General features: G+C 41.3%; 1 protein-coding gene and 1 long non-coding RNA gene across 6 annotated transcripts in view; one reads left to right on the top strand and one right to left on the bottom strand.

Annotated features, from left to right (window-relative positions):
• Window positions 1-19,279, bottom strand: part of SLC39A10 (solute carrier family 39 member 10) — a 74,449-nt gene that overhangs the window by 16,034 nt on the left and 39,136 nt on the right. The window contains exons 1-4 of one of the 5 annotated variants that reach the window (XM_083864967.1): window positions 18,416-18,505; window positions 17,086-17,240; window positions 4,276-5,340; window positions 3,089-3,290 (exon numbers count right to left, since the gene is read on the bottom strand). In XM_083864967.1, the coding sequence (XP_083721093.1) occupies window positions 3,089-3,290; window positions 4,276-5,340; window positions 17,086-17,097 (1,279 nt within the window). In that variant the 5' untranslated portion in view covers window positions 17,098-17,240; window positions 18,416-18,505. Of the gene's footprint in view, window positions 1-3,088; window positions 3,291-4,275; window positions 5,341-17,085; window positions 17,241-18,415; window positions 18,506-19,279 lie in introns of those variants that run through there. The other 4 variants (XM_083864969.1, XM_083864968.1, XM_083864970.1 and 1 more) reach the window with 4 other exon arrangements.
• The window catches only part of LOC310911453, a 43,343-nt gene continuing 42,854 nt past the window's right edge, over window positions 18,791-19,279 (top strand). Inside the window, exon 1 of the long non-coding RNA XR_014590511.1 lies at window positions 18,791-18,882. This is a non-coding gene — a long non-coding RNA (uncharacterized lncRNA). The remainder of the gene's footprint in view (window positions 18,883-19,279) is intronic.

Below are 19,279 nucleotides of genomic sequence, written 5' to 3'. Positions count from 1 at the left end.
TAATATAAGTTACAACTCCTGACTCAGAATCACTGTTAATTTCTACATTTCAGAGCACAATCTGACTTTCCTTGCATCTGTGAGGGTCCACAAGTGGGGGAAAACATTTGCAAACTGGGGCAGGGTATGGGTGAGAAGAGAAGAAAAGAGGAACAAATATGATGAAGCTGCTCTGTGTCAACATCAGGGGGAAACTCCCCAAGAATTCTGTCTGTACCAAACCCACTATGGAGCAGATTTATACAGCTTTGCCAAGAGAAGTGTGGCTGCTGCAGGCTCAGTCTGGTTCAACACCAAAGCTCACAACATCTGCTGCTTTAAATTTTATTTTGGGATATTTATTCTTACTAAGTCTGGGGCTGTCATTCCACAACACTGCATTAAAAGGAAACAACTGAAATCCAGCTGAAATGCAAGGAGTACAAAACCACATCCTCTGGGAGAAAATGACTGGAAAAAGCTTTAGACAGCATGAGGTGTGCACTGACAGACATGAGTACTGAGATCAGAGAAAAAGAGAATTGGTGATGAGGCAAAGTCTGCAGTCAGATGGGGAACTGAAAAATTGAGGCTAGAAATCAGGAATACAAAAGTAGGTCTAAAATTGAGGCAGGACCCTGATGACCAAAAATCCTGCCACAGCTTTGACTGATCCCCAGAGCACTTTAGCCACGTACCCTGGGCTGAGAGGCCCTGCTGCAAAACCAGCATACACAGAGCTGTCCCTCAATGCTCAATCAAGCACTCATGCACCTGCAGCCCGGATAAAAATGACAGCCATTGGGCAGGACACTACCCCCAAGCTGGACACACGCCAGTGCTAAGTGCCAGGTTAGATGATCAGCAGCCTTACATGGAGAAAAATGGAAAGGCTTAAGGTTCATCTATCACAGCAGGTTTGGCAGATACACCTCTGAGGGGCTGGAATACCCCTATGGATGATACAGGACCTAAACACGGCATCATGATTAAGATAAGGCCCATGAGATTAGAATATGGAATCTGTGCCCCTCTCGGATGGAGCTCCGGGGAGCACTGGCATCTGCACAGGCAGGATTACAACTTGCCTCTGATCTGAGACACTCCAATCAACAGCTCCCAGACACCTCCATCTTTAAACAAAACATTCCCTGTTCATTTGTGTGACTCCTATTGCCTTTATTCATAGCAGGGTGTGCCCTTCCTTTTCAGATGTTTAGGGGTCTCAGTGGTGACAATGGCCCCTCTTCCAGCAGGTACACTGTGAAAGCTCAGTTCTATGGATATACCCTTGAAAATCTGCATTAGAAGATGTCACTATCTGTAAATTACAGGAAGAAAACCCAACATGGCTTCATAAGCTTTTGGCCATCAGTTAATTAAATTATTTTTCTTTAGAAAACCACAGTAGCAGAGGGAATGGAAACCTCGCAGGTTGGTATCAATGAACAGAGGCAACACATGCCTGTTAAGATTGTTTGAAAACTTTAACTGAAATGAAAGTAAACCACAGAAAGCTCATGTTTAAGTGTGACTGCATCCCCCTAACTTGAGTGAGTATTTCTATCTAAAAATGTTCCTATTAGCTCAGGTGAGCACAAGCTCTCATTTCAGTACAGTCCTGCAACCTATAGGTTAATGACTGACATTCATCTATGACTGACATTTGCCCTACACCTCCCACAGTCCTCATATTCCCATTAGGATCTGATATTTTTTTTATGCGCTTCCTTATATAAGAAGGAACAATTATTTTTATATCAACTGAAATCTTCCTGTAATTAATACAAGAGAATACAGGAAATTGTTATGAAGAATGATTTATTATTATCTAATCAGGCTGACCTGCAGGTTACTGTTTGAGAGCCAAATCAATGAGTTAGAACCCCAATTTTTACAACTAACTGGCAAAGGTGTTCTTTATACTCAAGGTATCAGATGCCATAAAACATGTTAAACATTCACAATAAGCTTCACTAATTTTAAAAATTAAGTCACTTAAAACAGTAAAGGTCTTCAAGCAGAGTTATTAATGAACTCCCTTTCTCATTACAGAGAAATAAAATGCAATCTTTTAAAAAGAAGCACTCATCTGTAGGAGCTTCCTAATTAAATTGGTTCAAAGCATTTGCAACATGACAGTTTTGTATAGAGTTTTAACATTTTAATTGACAGAAAATGCTTAGAGCTGCTCTAGCAAAGCTCTTGGTAATAAGGCAGGGGTCAGCTCTTACTACACTGAGACCACACCACAAAGCAATTTGCTGTTGTACAAAACACCCACTGTATCTGCTTTACAGCAATCTCTGAACAGCCAACAAGACAGCAGATGTGTCACTAGAGGAGATTTATCTATAAGAAGTTAATTATTTTAATGGGTCTGCAATTGTTAAGAAAGATTACCGGCAATGCATTCTTCCCAACAGTTATTAACATCTATGAAAATGCAGTTATTTCAAGCTTTATTTCTAATTATGCTAATATGCACCTATGTACTAATCAATATTCACATTGCCAATACTTTTTTTTTCAAAATACAGGCATTATATTCAAGATTTTTTAGATTTTTAATATTTTAATGCAACTAAACATCAACAGTTCCATTATAATTTATGAAAGCAGTGGCAAATGTATTTGAAAAGTACATTCAGTTATGAAACTGTAACAATGGATTCTACCTTTAAAGCAACTGCTCTAGCAATAGTAAAAATACTTTAACTTAGAACTATGGTAATAAGAAGTCTACTCAGTTTTACTCAAGGTACACACACAAAAAAATTAAAACTGGCAACAGAGGATTTGATGGAACACTTCTCATGTACTTAAGAGAGAAATAGTCAGAAAAGGGAAGTGTCAGAAATGGCAATTTAAATGTTCTTGTACGTCAGTTCTACAGACCAGTATCACTGCTAAAATATAAAAGCAGTTATACCTAAAATCTTATTTTCCAGTGAATAAACTGTGATGGAAGTGTTTTTCTCTATTCCTGAATTAATAGGTCCAGGTCAAATTTATTAAGAAATTTAGTGCCAAAGTAGCACTGCAACTTTCCAACTTTGAGATAAACATATGGACCACCTCAGTCCCACTAAGGAAAAAAGACACCTACCTGATGCACCTGTTTTATCTTTATTCTCAATTGATGCATTTTTATTTCTTGTAAGATCTTCCAGCTCATCATAATGTACAATACAAAGCCTTCTCTCAATCTGGTAGAGCAGAGCAGGACACATGTACACGAAGAGCTCAGGAGATATTAGAGAGCTGGCTTCCAGACCATAGTACCGTAGCAGCTGTGTCGCATTTAAGCACTGCAAGAAAATTGTACAAACAAATTAAATATAAAAGCATCTATTTCCACTTATGGAAAATGCAGGATATTATTTGAGAACACAAACAAAGCAGAGACTTTGTTCCAAATGCTCCATCAGTGCTAACTAAAACACGTCTTAAACTGATCTAAGAGGTTTATGAGAGAAAGAAACAGTGAAAATTTCTGCACTGCAAACTCAAGTCTCCCAACACCTACACAATTTTTGATAGATGTCAATGAAAAGCAGTTTCCATATTCTTTACACAGTACAAGCAATGAAGAGCAACAGGTGAAGAGTGGAAAAATGTAAATCCAAAATAGGTTTTTCAACACTTCTGTTTACCTATCAACCTCTTGTGTTTTGAGTTTCACTTTTTAGTACAGTTTGAAACATTGAACTCAGCACTCCCTCCATCCTTCCAGTTTAAAATTATGACTTTACAAGGTCCTGCATCTGTAGTTACCTGTAAGGGGAAGGGATTTATGGTGCTGGCAGAAATAACAAATGCTGAAGGACAAAACAGAAGAGTTTCCACCGAGCACAGTGCTACTGAAGCTACACCTGCAATTGCTTCCTAATCTCTTAGGACAAAGATATCAGAAACGTGCTGAAAAGATGCAGGTATTTTAGGAAAAGAGCGTCTGGGCAGTTTCAAAAATGTTAATTATCTCAGATTCAGAAGGAAGTCCAAAAAAGGTGTGTGTGGTGGTAGTATTCTGGAGTATTGGGAAGGGAAAATCCTCACCTGTAAGCAGGGTATCTCAGAAAGCTTTATGGATCAACTTCATACAGGGTCTCTAAGAAGAGATGGTTGATGGGCACAAAGAAATGACCACTCAAAGTAAACCTCAGAACTGTGGAAGTGACCTCTAGTCCTGTCACTCTGCTTTCCTGTATTACACCACGGTCCCAAACATGCCTCTGTCAATGATTATGTGACAGCACCGAAATTCAACTGACCAGCCCTCCATTTCACACCCACCTCTTCATGTCTGTGCTCGTCCTCGCTGTGATCCTTGCGAGCCCGTGCAGCGGGAGAAGCGTGTTTCCTGACGCTGATCTGCTTGTGCGAGGCCTCTCTCTTGCTGGTGTGGCGGTGCCCGGCGGCGGTGCCCGCGCCGCCCTCCTGGTGCCTGTGGCCGGCGGGGCGGTCGCCGCCGTGCTCGTGGTGGTGCCCGTGCAGGTGAGAGCCGTCGTGGACGTGGTCGTGTTTGTGAACGCGGTTGTGCTCGTACTGATCGCCGGGGTCGTGCTCCGGGGCGTAGTCCCACGTGGTGTCTCCCGATGTCTCGCTGATCTTCTTCTGCTTCTTCTTCTGTTTCCGCTGTTTCCGTTCGGGCTGGTCCTGCGTGGTGTTGGTCTCGGTGGAGGGCTCGTGGCTCTGCTCACCGTGGCTGACGGAGTCGTTGCGCCAGTGCCGCGTGCCGTTGTGCTCGTGCCGGTGCGGCCGCCCGTGGTGGTGGTGGTGGTGACGGCGGCTTTGGTTGTGGGCGTGTTTGCCCTCCTCCTTTACGGAGGGTGCTGCCGTCTCTCTCTCAGTGTCACATTTATGGTTTCTCTTGGCAGACACACCCACGGTGGTCTGGTTTTCTGAATCTGTGTGGCTGTGAGCATGGTTATGAGGATGAAAATGCTTTCCTTCCTGTACTTCCAAAGCATACAAGTGAGAAACATGATCATGGCCAATATCATCATGATTTATCATCACTACTTTTACCTCTCCCAAACCAAGGCTTATTAACAATTTTTCCAGGCCAAAAAAAGATAATCTTCCATTTTCACCGTAGCGATCAAAAATCTTTTCAATGTAGTATTTTTGTTCATTTTCTGCTTCCAACGTTGAAAATTTACTGGGCATAGATTCTGTTCCTCCATTCTGGAAGTATGATTCATTTGAGATCTGATAGTCATTATGGTCGTGTACACGATCCTTTTTGGGACCATTGTTATGTCCATCTCCATGGCAATGATTGCACTGATGAAAAATAAATGTCAGCAAACAAATGATGCAAAATTTTGTGTGCATGTGTACCTTCATCTCTGTTTCCTACAAGAAACACAAAGGGAAGCACTTAGCTGTAAAAGCAATCTCAATTTATATGGCGTATCAGTTTGGTACTTATGCCAACTGAATAATTTACAAAACTTTTTAGATATTGGCAATAAAAGAATAGCAATTGCAGTACTTTTACTGCAGAAATTGCATTAATGTACTTTTCTTACCCAACAGTAAGACTCTGTATATTTTAGAGATACAGTTTTACAAAACATACTTACAGGAGGTGATGATAAGAAAAAGATGAATAACATTTACAGTCAGTCATATCAGAATATTTTTGTGCATATTTTCAGAGGCATCTATACTTATGATAACCTATAATATTGAAAATCTTGATAAAACGCAAGCTACAAAAGAATAAAAATTGTTTTAAAATAACAATACTGTACTTTCCTGTTCACGGGAGTGACAGGCAGGTAATACAGCTAAAAACCCACACACCATTTGTTCTGTTTTGGGCTGCTAAAGTGCCTCCACTAAACACACACTGCACAATTCCCTATTTTGAAATCATCCATTACCAATGTAAAAATAAGCTGTCATTAACCAAATTCAATGTATTGCTTAAATGTTCATATTTTTAGTATTTTCACTTACATTGGTTTACTGCCTTCAAAGATCTACATGGACATCCATTTAAAAGTAGGGTTATGTTAAAAACACCTGCTTATGCAACTCGAAAAATACTGTTAATGCTGACAAGTGTCGAGCTGAAAGCTTAGTGTTGATTTTTAGAAATTACATCGTTCAGACAATGCAGTTTTCAATTCAATTTGTAAAAAGCTTACAATATAACACAAGGTTATGAAGGAGACACTGCAAAAGCTTATCTTGTGTTCAGAAATGCAAACAATTCACCATTTTACACTGCCACAAATGCAAGGATGTAAGGGGACAGGAAACAGGCCAGCTGTGTTTTAAACAGTTTTAGTTCCTGATGTGCACCTTGACTCGAGCTGCTGCTGGCCCGACATTCCCAGACACGAGTGACCTGCTCAGCGTGTCCTGAAGTGCCACTGACTCTCACATGAGACAGGAGAAATTTGGTTGTCCTTCTCAAGCCCCCCACAGCTGCTCACTAAAATGTGCTTTGTGAAACCAGCAGGAAAGTGTTGCTCTGCAGCAAACCAGAAACATTTGAAGTCCATCTTATTTTCCCAAAATACCAGCTTGCTCTTTTGTGCTTAAACACTTGTAACCACATTACTGCACACACACAATCTGTTGGAAGCTCCAATACTTGTAACAGGTTGGCAGAGAAAAGGAAGGAGCTGCTTTCTAAGGACTTTATATGGCAAACAAATGTGTAAACAGAAGACTGGGGAAAAACCTTTCTCCTGTTAACCTTTACAAATCCAAAATATGAAAATTCACTTTTCACTGGGGCTTCAAAAACTTACAAAAATTTTTTAAAAAGCAAAACTCTTTTGCAATGCTCTCCCATTTAAAAATACAACCCCAGAAGAATATCTGTCAAATATTCTGCATCATATGAGCCATCTGCATCACATGAGGCATCTGCATCAAAACTGATTCCACGGACATCAGACAGGTCAATGGCTACTCCTTGTACATTAGTGGTTTATTTTTATGAACAACTATTCAATCATCAGTCTGGAATGACTGTAGTTTGTCTCCAATTCAATCCCCTACATTTCAGTTACTGATTTCAGGGCTGTGATCAACTTTTTCAAGTTGTTCAGTATGATAAATTAATCCCCTAAATTTACTGAAATATTATTTTCATATATTAATATACATATATATTAAGTAATACTAGTTTTGTAGGTAAGACACCTTTTCTCCTCCTTTGCCATATAATGGTAATACGATCAGAACAAGCAAAGGTAAATTATTCTCATTTAAACAAGCATGATCCAGACTAAAATATCTCTACCAGGAAATTCATGACTAAAGCATGCTCATAATCCTTTTCACAACCTCATGATCTTTTCCATGTGACTGTCTCATACAATACTACTAATACATCACTTGGAAACTTTAGTCATGCATCCCTAATTGTGGTGTTTAGCTTTGAATGGTACCTTTTCTCCATGGCCTAGTGGTTAAAATAGTTTGTAACCTATGACTGTGCTTCACTGCTAAAAAACAAGAGCTGAGCTGTATCAGACCAGTTTCAAAATCAATTACTTGTCTGTTTTCAGTTAAAACAGTAATAACCCTAGCACACTATTTTTGATCTTCTATTGTATAATATTATGTATCTTCCATTGCAAATCTTGCTACAGAAAAGATACTTAAAAAACAAATGTACCCATAATAAAAAGTTTCCAGAAGAACAACCAAAAGAATAAATTCTTTCTTTCTTTCTTTTTAAACATGCTTCATTAGTCTCCAGGCAACTGTAAATAGCTGTCATGTTTAACCTGTCAGGCAGAACTTACATGTGTATAATACTGGAAAGCTGAAGTCCAAGTTCTATACACTTCAGTGGCACAAAATCTTATATAGCTGATCTCATTATAGGAACATTATGACTCTCAAATTCCCTCAAGAGAATACGCAAGGGCAGCCTGAGGACAAGGCTACACCAAAGTTGAAAAAGATTCTTTCTATTCTGCTGTCACCCTTTGCCTAATTCTGTTCTTTGATTCTCTTCTGCCTCCACAGTTCCAGAGGGGCAGGAACGCGATCCCAGGCACAGGAGGGAAAACAGCTCCAAGCTGTGGGTCGGTAAGAAACTGCAGCACCCGTAAAGGGCACGGCTTAAGTAACAGCACCTGCTACAATTCCCTGAGCTGCAACAAGAACAAGCAGAGTCCTTCCTGACATCTCAGGCAGTGGGACCAGCCCACCCCAAGCCAAGCTCCAAAATTAGAACATGTGTATTTACAGGGGCAAAAATGAAGCCTCCGGTGTCCCACCAGAGGGCATTTCAGAAAGGCACAGGATGCTGCCCAGGGCACCACATCCCCTCCCCACCGTGTGCCAGAGATCATTCCCAGCAAATGCAGAACTGACTGAACATCCACACACACAGAGGCTGCAGTGAAAGCACCTGGGCAGTGCACCAGCACAGCTGCCTTCTCTGCATGGAAAACTCAGCACAGCTCTGTGCAAACCACCATCTGCCTAGGGTGTTTACAGCTGCTTAAGCAAAGGCATCTGTGGTCAGAGCTGGGTTGGGTTTTGTTTCTTTTTAAAATCTTTTTTCATTCAGTTTCCCTTGGATTTCTGAAATTTATCCACAGTGCTTCCTATTTCAACTGTCCTTGTTATATAGCACTTTTTGCCTTAAAGCCTGGAATATGAACATGATTTGTGAGGACATCTTTGTTATTTATCATCAACTGTTTCATGGAGACTAGAATACTAGTTCAAGAGTTATGCTTTACTTAAAACAACAAACTTGGATTCAAATAATGTGGTCATACAAAATTCAAACTCAAATGAAAGCCACATTTATTATTTCAGCACTTGCAGCCCACGTAGTACAGCATTTTTTCAGCGTACAATGCTGACTAGAATATTTTAAGTGCCCAACTTTCTTCCCCCTAACCCTTTTTCTTGTCTACTCCCAACAGTTTTAATAACCTGAAATATTTGTAATATAAATGCACTGCTTTCTTCCCTTCCCACGCTCCTTCCCAAGTAATTTCAGTTTCACTTCTTTGTTGTTCAACTTTCTTATCCTTGTTTTGTCTGAAGAATGTTCTGCTCATCTACAAAAAATATCTTTGACTCCTCTAAGTTACTCAGCTTGAATGCCACAGAGAGTAAAGTGCCTTAGCAAGATTTCATGGGCAGCTACGAATTCCACACCAGGCACATGCTCCAGCTAATGCAAGAGAGAGCCCAGAGAGACAGGAGGTGCTAAAAATAAGGACAAAGTAATATTCCTACCAAACTAAGGCATTCTCACTGCGAGGCAGCGCAAGTCCAGCACTTGTGTAACTCATTTCTATTAAGAACTTCTCAGAGTAATAGCTCTCTGAGAAATGCCAATTTCTTAAAAAGAAAAATATTGAATATTGAAAATTGAAATAATTATTGACTATACAAAGACAGTTTTTCTTACAAGTCCTAGAAATTTAACTTATTTTCTATATTCCAGGTATTCACTCCAATGTACAGGCAGGAGAGTTGTATGCAGCTTCCCTCCACCCCCCCATACTGAACTGTGCAACACTTCATACAAATATTTGCTTCAAAAAAAGGGCCAGAATCTGAAAATCCAAATGAGCCTACTCTGCATTTTTTAAATTTCATGTTTTTAACAAATACTAGAATACAAAATCCTACTAATCTAGCACACATTTTTAAGGTAAATTATTTTTTAAAAAATTAACGTGAAATTAATATATTGCTGTTACTGAAAGACATTTCATGAAAGCCATAAACCCATTTTATCTAAATAATAAACTGCTTTTATCAGTCTTAAACTGACATTACCCTCTGCTAATGGAAACAGGAAAACATGCTACAGATCAATAAAGTTAAAATGAACCATTTCTAACTTTAGTTCTCACCCATCTCCTGTATTTTCTTCCTTCTTCGATTTCAGTGAAACAGGTTTGTGGATCTCAGTAAAACTCATTCATTTGAAAACCTATAGCCCAGTAGGAGGGGCACTTTGTAAGAACAGACCATTAACTAATTGATCCAAGCCCTATTTGCTAAGTTAATACCAGATAAGACTTAAAGAGTACAGAAGGCATTTATGCATAACTGAACACACCATGAATACTTCTTAAAAATCTGAACTGTGAAGTATTTGAAAAGCCAAGTCCCAAGCATAATAAAATGATCTTGAACTAATACAGTAGCAATCTACCAGCTCAGTTATCCAGAAAGGAGCATTTATTCTGAACATAAAAAAACTGGACAGCCTTCTTCAAAGGGTCAGTTATTTGTAAGAAACTGCTGAATACAGGATCCTTCTCAGAGCTCAAAAGAATAGAAAAATTTCAGAATACTTAAAAGTTCTGTAAGTTCTGCTCACCAAGAATTAATTTGCAGTCTTTCATGTATAAATTGGATGTAGTCCATGAAACACCTATTAATGCACATGAATTTATAACAGAGCTAATTTGCTTTTGTGCCAATATTCTGTATTGAATAGAGTGTTCAATTAGATCTTATTAAGATACCAACCAGTGCTTGTAAGATTGAAATGCTTGAAAAGATGAACCAGTTACAGCTGCATTTTAATATTTCATTTTTCCTCTGAAAGCAAGCAAATGTTTTGGTTAGAACCAAGGATGAAGTTCAGCAAGTACTTCAGGATGGTGTTGCAGTTAAAGCAGCAGTGCTGCCCTCCCCCACCGCTTCACTCTCTCGTTCCCATTCCCATAAAACCATTTTTGGATACCAGCACATTTGTTTGCTGATGTGTTCACTGTGCAGCTGTACAACTAGATTCTGATGAAAAACAGCCTAAAAAATGAAAAAAAAAAAAAAAAAAAAAAAAAAAAAAAGAGATTATTTTCATGACAGATTACTTTTCCTATCTGGCTCACTGTGCAGCTGCACAAACATCACAGTCCACACAAAAAAAGAGCCACCCAGCTTTAGGTGGGAACACCAGTTACTGATCTGGTTGATCTGCAGTCTAAGAGAATATTTTGATAGAGCACAAATAAAACAAAACTAAAATAATAATAAAAAATAAAATAAAACTGGCCACCTCACAATGCACTCAAACAACAATAAAATACACTTCCTATTGAAAGCTATTTAAGAATAATTTCTCCAAGTTTCCCCTCAAAACAGACTATAACAATATTTCTAATAAAGTGTTACAAACCAGTTGCAGTCCTTTTATTGCCCTTATAACTTACACCACTATAACTATTTCATCCCTGCACTACATTGTAGTACTTGTGGTATGTCAGAAGGCATTAAAGGCATTTCTTTGATGAGTGTTTAATACCTACATCAATATAATAAACCTCTGTCCATCACTGCTACAATCCAAAAAGAAATTATGCATGCCTACTGCCAAGCTAATGACTTCTCTAACTTGAAAAAAACAGAAGAATATATTTAGAAAACCTGTCAATTATGGAAGTCCACCTAAACATCAGACTAAAACATACTTCTCTTACATGTGCTACGACAAATTAGTGCTTGACTGTGAAGGCCATTACTAGAAGAAAGAGGTTTCAAATTATATACCATTGAATCAAACCTGTATTTTTAAATAAGAGATTTAGTTGATGAACCAACATCACAGACTTTTATGGTGCTCTGCCAACATGCCACTCTTAGCAAACTGAGTCAAGAAAAGGAACCAGAACTACTCTTAGCAGGCAGCTACTGGAACCAGTGACACCTTGAATTAGTGAGCTTCCAAACGTGTCTTTGTTCGGTAATTGTGGGAGACAAAGGAATTTGTGAAGATGTCTTGGCAGATTCAGAAGCAGCATTCAACCAGCCTGACACAGGACATAAAATAGTTGTACATATTTCACCAGGCAAATCCACCAAGAAAATGCCCAGCTGAACCAATTAGTGTCATTTTCACCACATTCCAGGTGAGACCTCAACAGAACTCATGCCATTTCCCAGACATCATTTATTTTAACCAAGATTATTCTAAAAGATCTACCCGGCTACTAATTTTAGCTTTCTGTGGTGATTTTGAAGCCATTTGTATCATTCAAACTGATACGAATGGCTTCAAAGATCACTCACCACAAACTATAAACCTTTCTTAGCAAAGTATTAACTTGGAAGGGACACAAGTTTAAGGTGAAATGATGAAAATGTAGTATTTAATAATACTCTTATTATAAAATCTAGTACCCAGTATTACTCTTAGTGCAAGATTAGACACAGAAGAGGGGCAAGGCAGCACTATATTACTGTTAATATGTGAGGCAGAAATGTTAAGGGTCTGGCCTTGCTTACTGTCAAGGGAAGTGAAATTGATGCAAACTGTAACTGCACGTCCAGAACAAAAAACTGCAGAGCACGTGAGGCATCATTTTGGTATTTCACTATTATTCAATCACTGCTTGACTGAATACAAGGAATTCCTGTACGACACTTCTCATAGGATATGGGTAAAAATCGGCAAAAAATGTGGGGTTTCCCATTGTTGATACACACTCCTTTTATGTGTAGAACAATGTACTTCACTAGGTGTTTCACTTTGAGAATATTTTGTTTATAAAACATAATTAATCCTTTGTCTTTGCTGATTTACTCATAACTATTAAGCTACTCTAATGGAGAAAATTCTAGGAAATTAGTTTATTTATATAAACTCTCAGGATTTTCCACAAGTAAGTGGCAATTTGCCTTTTTCAACTTTATTCCTTTTTTAAGAACTCAGCAACAGTATAATATAAGGCAAAGTGTCATCTTCAAAGACTGGGAAAGTATTTTACATCACTCAGCTAACTGTTTACTGCAATTAATTTGAATCAGAAAGCTTGATGCAAGGGAAACAATAACCATTTGCTATACTTGCTGCATTGTTAATAAAGCATCTCATCTGCTCTTTTAGGAATCAGCATTAACCCCTCACATTCCTCTCCCTACTACTGAACATATATAGTTAGCAAGAGCCAGCATAAGAATTTTTGCCCAAAGCCACCAAAAATGAACTTCTGGGACTCTGCCAAACAAACAAAAAACCCCAAAACCTTAGCACTGCAAGGCAACCATGCTATTTGGACTGCAGCCAAGTAGCATTTCTTAAGTTTTCATGTATGCTAGCACAATTTGAAATTGTACTTTTAGCCTGAGATACTGTCTTCTAGAGATGGATGTTCGTGTCAGCACAAACAAATGCTTCTATATTCTGCAAACAGCACCAGACAATATATTGTGGCCTATATGATACCATTGGCATTTCATGGAATGAGAGTGCTCATCTGGGTGGTGGAGCCCTGGTGGACAGAGGCCTTCCTTGACAGGAATGGTTACAGGATTTGCACAGAGCCCTCAGAAGTAATGTAACCATCATGTGAAACAGAGTGCAATCTTCCACTCGACACTGAAGCAGCTTTTCTGGACTGCTCTGTACAAGATATGAGTGAAGCAGGACTGAGAAGCAGCCTTGGCTCACTGCTCCCCCTTGCAGGAACTCACATGGGGCATTACTAGTTATTTTGCAGGAGGAACTGAACTCAACTGTCAGCTGTACAAATGACATATGGCTATCATGAACAATCCTAGATGGAATTCAGTGCTACCCAATCCTATTTAAAATGTAAATCAGTATTAACAAAGATATTACTAAAAAAAATCCACGAAAAGAATCATGTTGAACAATGTCTACTGAAAGAGACTAAGCTGAAGACTACATACTTTCCTTTGTTTTTCTTTGATGCTCCAATCTCGGGACGGCTGCATGCTATTATCAGCAATTAGCTTGGTTAAAGAGTAACTACTGATAGATAGCAAATCACCGACTGTAAATAATCTATCGTATACAGTTTTCTTTGACAACTCAAGGTATTATTTTTGTCCTTTAATAATCAACACTCTAAAAAGTTCTTTATGAATGTGGTGTAAGTCAGGTAATCTAGAGATCTGCATCTTTATACAGAAATTGTATGACAACAGCTGCCTGGAATTCATATTGGATTGTAGTGATCTTTACTTGGAGCTGCGACTGGTAACCATTTCCAAAGCATTTACAACCTACATGCAGAAACACTGCACAAAGGCTCTGTTTATTGTATTTACAATTTTATGCAAACTCTGCATAAAACTTCTTTCATACATTCTTGATCTGAAGAGCATTTTATCTCACATATATATCTTATCAAACAATGCAGATTGATAACTTTCAGGCATATCAGTTATACATCAACTTCCAGTATTACAAAGGCTTTCTCCCAAATCTAGATTGGTTTAGCTACCTCAGAGACTTCAGAACTGTCTCTTTATCATTTAAGGTATTATTCAGACTTATTCAGAACTCTGCTTATCACTTAAGCATCAAATTGAATGGTTATACAATTTTCTGTACCTCTTGACAGTCGAGAAACTTTATAGAGTTTTAAGTCCTCTGTTAATATTTCACATTTTGTACAGACATGCTACTTTGTTTAATGCTGACTTGTGACTGTCAACACAGAACAAAAAGAGGGGCAGGTTTCTCTCACAAACTTCACGAGGGGTCAGAGAGAAAGGACAACAGCTGAGTCATTCCTCCTCTGCAGCAATGGAAAAAGCAGCCAGGAGATGTAAAGAGAAGATGAGGCAGCACAATGTGACAGGAGAACATTTCCAGTCTAATGAATCATGTCCCCCAGGATGGGTACAACACCCTACATGTAACTCTAACATCCCCCTCTTCTCAGAAGCCTTCTGAGACTGACATCAGCCAACCATCATCTTCCAAGTCTTTTATGCTGCTTTCCAGCTTTCTGAGTATTAAAACCTGTACAGACTTTGCACTATCACAAGAAGTAACAAAAGTGACTTCAAACAACTATTTTTTAACTTCTTTACTCCTTGGATTTTTATTACATCCAAAAAGCCTGGAGCAATGGCACTGATTCAGCAGCACTAAAATACTATGAATAAGGGGACTGACACAGCACATACCTTTCCCTCCTTTAGGAGATTACACTGTGGCAGGACATGGTTTCCAGCATTTCAATCAGTTTTTGAAATTTAGGAAAAAAAAATGGTTTTATTAGCTTTGCCTACTTGGTATGCATTTCCTTACCAGACCTTATTAGGTGTATTTCAAGTAATATCTCAGCTGTAATTAAAGAATGATGTAAGAGCAGTCTTAATTGTTTCTGCATTAAGTGTTACTTCAGGCCTTTATCAGCAAGATAAAATTACTACTTTCATTTAAGATAACTTCAGTAGCCCACCCCCAAAGATAATACTTTTCAGATTATAAAATTGTTTTAAATAATTGCTACCTAAATTAAGTTGGACTCCCACAGTAAACCAGGAAGTAATACAGATTTTCTTCACATTATAATAGAAATTGCTTCCCGAAAGGCATAAATTCTCAGTATTCACAGAACTCACACTGCACCTAAAGCTCAATCCTGTGAAAAGCGAACTTGCCCAAGGAACAGAACTGCCATTAAACTTGCCTTCTCTGAAACATCTCCATCTCCTGACATTTTTAAATGTGTTACAAAAAGTCAAGACACATCTGACAATTCTGAAAACATCCTAAAAAATAATACCAAGTGTTCTGACATGGTTGATCAGCAAACTGAGAAGAAAATGGAATGAGATTTTCTTTTTCTGGTATCATTTTCATTGCTGACACATGCAGTTATGTCTGTCCGTCTCCCCAACTGTCCAACAGTTTGTACAGATGCCACCATCATCCCACCAAGTTTCACTACAGTAAAAGACCAAATCTTAACTTACAAAGAAACTTTCATCGAGTTTGGCTTTTAAGTACCTTTGTAATTTTAATCAGCAATTCCATCTGATGAAAACACATAAATGTTCCCAAACTGATTTACTTTATCATTGACTTATCAAGTGCCCATCATACATTCAAAACAAACTTCCACTTCTGTAAAAGCTGTGACAGAGACAGGAATAAGTCTTTACAATAGGCACAATCATGATCAAACGACATGACTGAAACTGGACAGCCAAGGCAAACAAGTCCTAACACACTTCCTTTAGGACTATATACAAGCTTGAACTCTACAGGATCTGGGCACTACTTAAAAAGTGTCTTCACAATTGAATCGGCCATTGCTTTGGAGAAAATGTATTATGAACAGAAAGAGTAAATTACAATCACTTGACTTAGTGAAGACCAGGAAGGAAACCTATACCATGCTGGATATGTTAATTTTGCCATATGCATATATTTATCTCACTTGTGCAAGTCCAAGTAATTATGGTCAGCATCTGCTTTTTCACATCAAGAAAACTTTCTAGAACAAGTCTGAATTACTCTGATGATCCAATTTCATTAAATTTTTTTCTTGCAATGGGAAAAACATCCATTAAGACAAAGCCTGTGAGCATATTTGAATAACTTTAAACCACAACTCTGCTGTAATGGCATATTTTATGAGTGACTGGATATATGCTGCAAACTTAATACCCGGGTTTCATGTATGCCAACCTGGAAAGCACAAAGGCCCACACAAATATTAATTGAAAGAAAGTTCATTGTTTTGGAAAATTTCTTTTTTATGTAGCCAAAATCTCCAGTCATATTGCCTGTTTCAGATAGGAAACAGTGTATATAGCCCCTCTACACCCACCCGTGGACACTAACACAATGCCCATATGGAACTGCCATTAATCTCATCAAACACACACTATCACTTCAGTCTGTCTGTCTCTCTATCTAGGCCTATTCTCCTTCAGAAAGACATTGCATGGCTGCATATTTTTTTTCTCTAAAGCATTAGTTAAAAGCAGTTTAAAATAAAAATGCTGCAGGACACCACCACTTTAACCACTAATTTAGCACAAGAATTTGGCTGGTGAAGTATAGTGACACTAGTCAATGTTCTCAGGGATCACAAAGCTTTTTCCAGTTATTGTCTTACATGACCATGCCAGACTATTAGCCTATAGAGTAACCATTAGTCTCTCACTTCGGAGTTGCATAGAGTGCCTCAGCCCAAATTCCTATTTTCCCTGCACATCTGAAGCAAAGTACATTACTCAGCCAAGGAAATCAGAGTGCATTCTCTGTTAAGGTTGAATTTTAAAAAACCCCGTATGATATCTTTTCAATATAGAATTTTTTCTATTTTTATGTCACTCTTGTCAGTTAGTACTACCCAAAGGGATACAAGAACATACCCGCTGGAACATGCCAGGAATTACTTTTGTTAACTAGATGACAACTGCTTCCGCTCGTCTGAAAACTAACCAGGTCTTCCAGTGTGCATTTCTCAGTTCTGTATCAGCCTCGAGGTTATCACAGGTTTCCTTGGTGTTACGGTACAAGATCCTACCTTAATAAAAAAAACACATTATGATTGCTACTTACAGACATACAGCGTTAGGAGTGCTAGACACCAGAAGTATTTCTACTCGGGCAACTCCTGCTCAGAGAGTTTTAACAGCTAGCAGACATGAACACTTCTACAGAGGCCCAAAAACGACAAAGATAGCTACAGATTTTAAAGAGCAATTTTATTCCGCAGTTTCAACGTTAAGTGTGTATTTCCAAAGGATGCAGCGTAAGCGGCAGAGGTGGTTGAGAACAGGAAATCAATGTTTTTCGCTCATCACTTCTGTGTCTGTATAGTACAGCGACAAAGCCTCCTGACCCTTCCGCCCTTAGCCTTGTTTTAAGGTTACGTGCAGGTTACAGCTCGAGTGATTTTTCCGCAGCTGTTAACGTTAAATCCCAACCGTAAGCCCCGCAAGACTGAATCGCGCGGCTTGTTCAGCACCCACAGCCCCGGCAGAGCCCCCGAGCACCGCCGAGTCCCCGGGGGTTCCCGCACACCCGCGGCGCCCACGCCGGGCGGGCAGGGCCGGCACCCTCCACCCGCACCCGCGGCCTCCACGTGGCCGCCCCGACAGCGAGCCCGCCCGGCCGGCCCGGGGCGCGCCCGGAGCCGCACTCCCGGCAGGAAGGCTGCCAGAGGGGAGCGGGAGAGCGGGCACCGCGCAGCCCCGCGCGGCTCGAACCCCCCGGGCCCCCCGAGCCCCGCCGCCCCCTTTCTCTCTCCGCCCGAGCGGCCTGGGCAGCCGCGGCCCCGCCGGCACGTCCCGGGCCCCCCGTTCCGGGCGCGGGGGCGGGGAGGATTTACCTGCCGCATGGTCGCCTCACGAGCAGAGGAAGAAAGGGGGTGGGGGGACGCGCCGGGCCCGCGCCTCGTGCTCCGCCGCCTGAGGGGACCCGGGCGCGGCCCCCCCCCCGCCCGCCGCCCCCGGCCCCGCGCCCACCCGGCCCCGCGCCCCGCCGGCACGTGATGGGGCGGCCGCGCGCCCCTCTCGCGCCCCGCATCGCGGGCGCGCCGCCGTCCGCTCCCCTCCCGCCGCTCGCTCCCGCCGCCGCCGCTCCTCGCCCGCACCGCCGCCCCCCCGCCCCGCCGCGGCCCGGGCCGGCCGCCACCCGCTCCGCGGCGCCGGGCGGCTGTGGGGGAGGGCATGTAAACAAATGGGGTTTTATAGCTACCTCACTCGAGTGCCGTGTGCATCTCCCTCTCCGCTCGGTACCAAACCGCCGCGGCGCCTCCTCCTCCTGCTGCCGCCGCTCCGCTGCGCTATTCACAGAGCCGGCTACGCCGCGCTCGCCCTGCACACGCGGCCCCGCAGCCCGCGCTGCCCAATGCGCTGCCATTTCCTCCGGCGCTACGAAAGTGGCGTAGCGGCCCTGCCCGCCCGCCCTCCCTCGCTGCGGCGGCTCCGCGCACGGCCCGGCCATGGCCGCGGGCTCGGGCAGCGCCGGAGGGAGCCCCGGGCCCCGGGACAGCACGGCCCCGGGACAGCACGGCCCCGGCCCGGCTCGGCTCAGGGAGCCCGCGATGGGCGGCCCGGGGGGAGCCGGGCCCAGCTGCCAGCTCTGCAGTCACCCCGGACTGGGTCCGTCAGCAACAACGGGGCGTTTCGTACCTTCCTACCGAGGTACCTTTGGAGGCCGAGGTGGGCACCAATCCCCGTTTATTTAACTGCAGAAGCTCCTGTCAGGCTCGCTGTGCCCCCGAAGCGCGTTGAGGCGATAAACGTCTCCCCGTGCCGAGGTGCAGCCCCTGGTCACCCACACTCTTCATTCCTGTACAACAGCTACGGGGATAAATAAAGCCCCCAAACCAAACCTTGGCTAAATCAAAACCCTCCCTAGCTCATCGCCGAGGATCAGGGCACATTTTTGTTTATAACGTAAGACCTACAATATAGTGGAGTCTTTCACAACAAATCTTATTTTAAAATAGACCAGCGTGTTTTGTAATGGTTATTTATAGAAGGCTGTAGCGCAGTTATGGGAACGTTTGAGATAAGTTTTAGGCTGTTTCATTTTTCTCATGGGGAAATTTGCATA

The sequence above is a fragment of the Zosterops lateralis genome (assembly GCF_965231275.1).
Source record: "Zosterops lateralis genome assembly, chromosome: 7".
Lineage (NCBI taxonomy): Eukaryota > Metazoa > Chordata > Aves > Passeriformes > Zosteropidae > Zosterops > Zosterops lateralis.
This window is presented reverse-complemented; position numbering and strand designations above follow the sequence as displayed.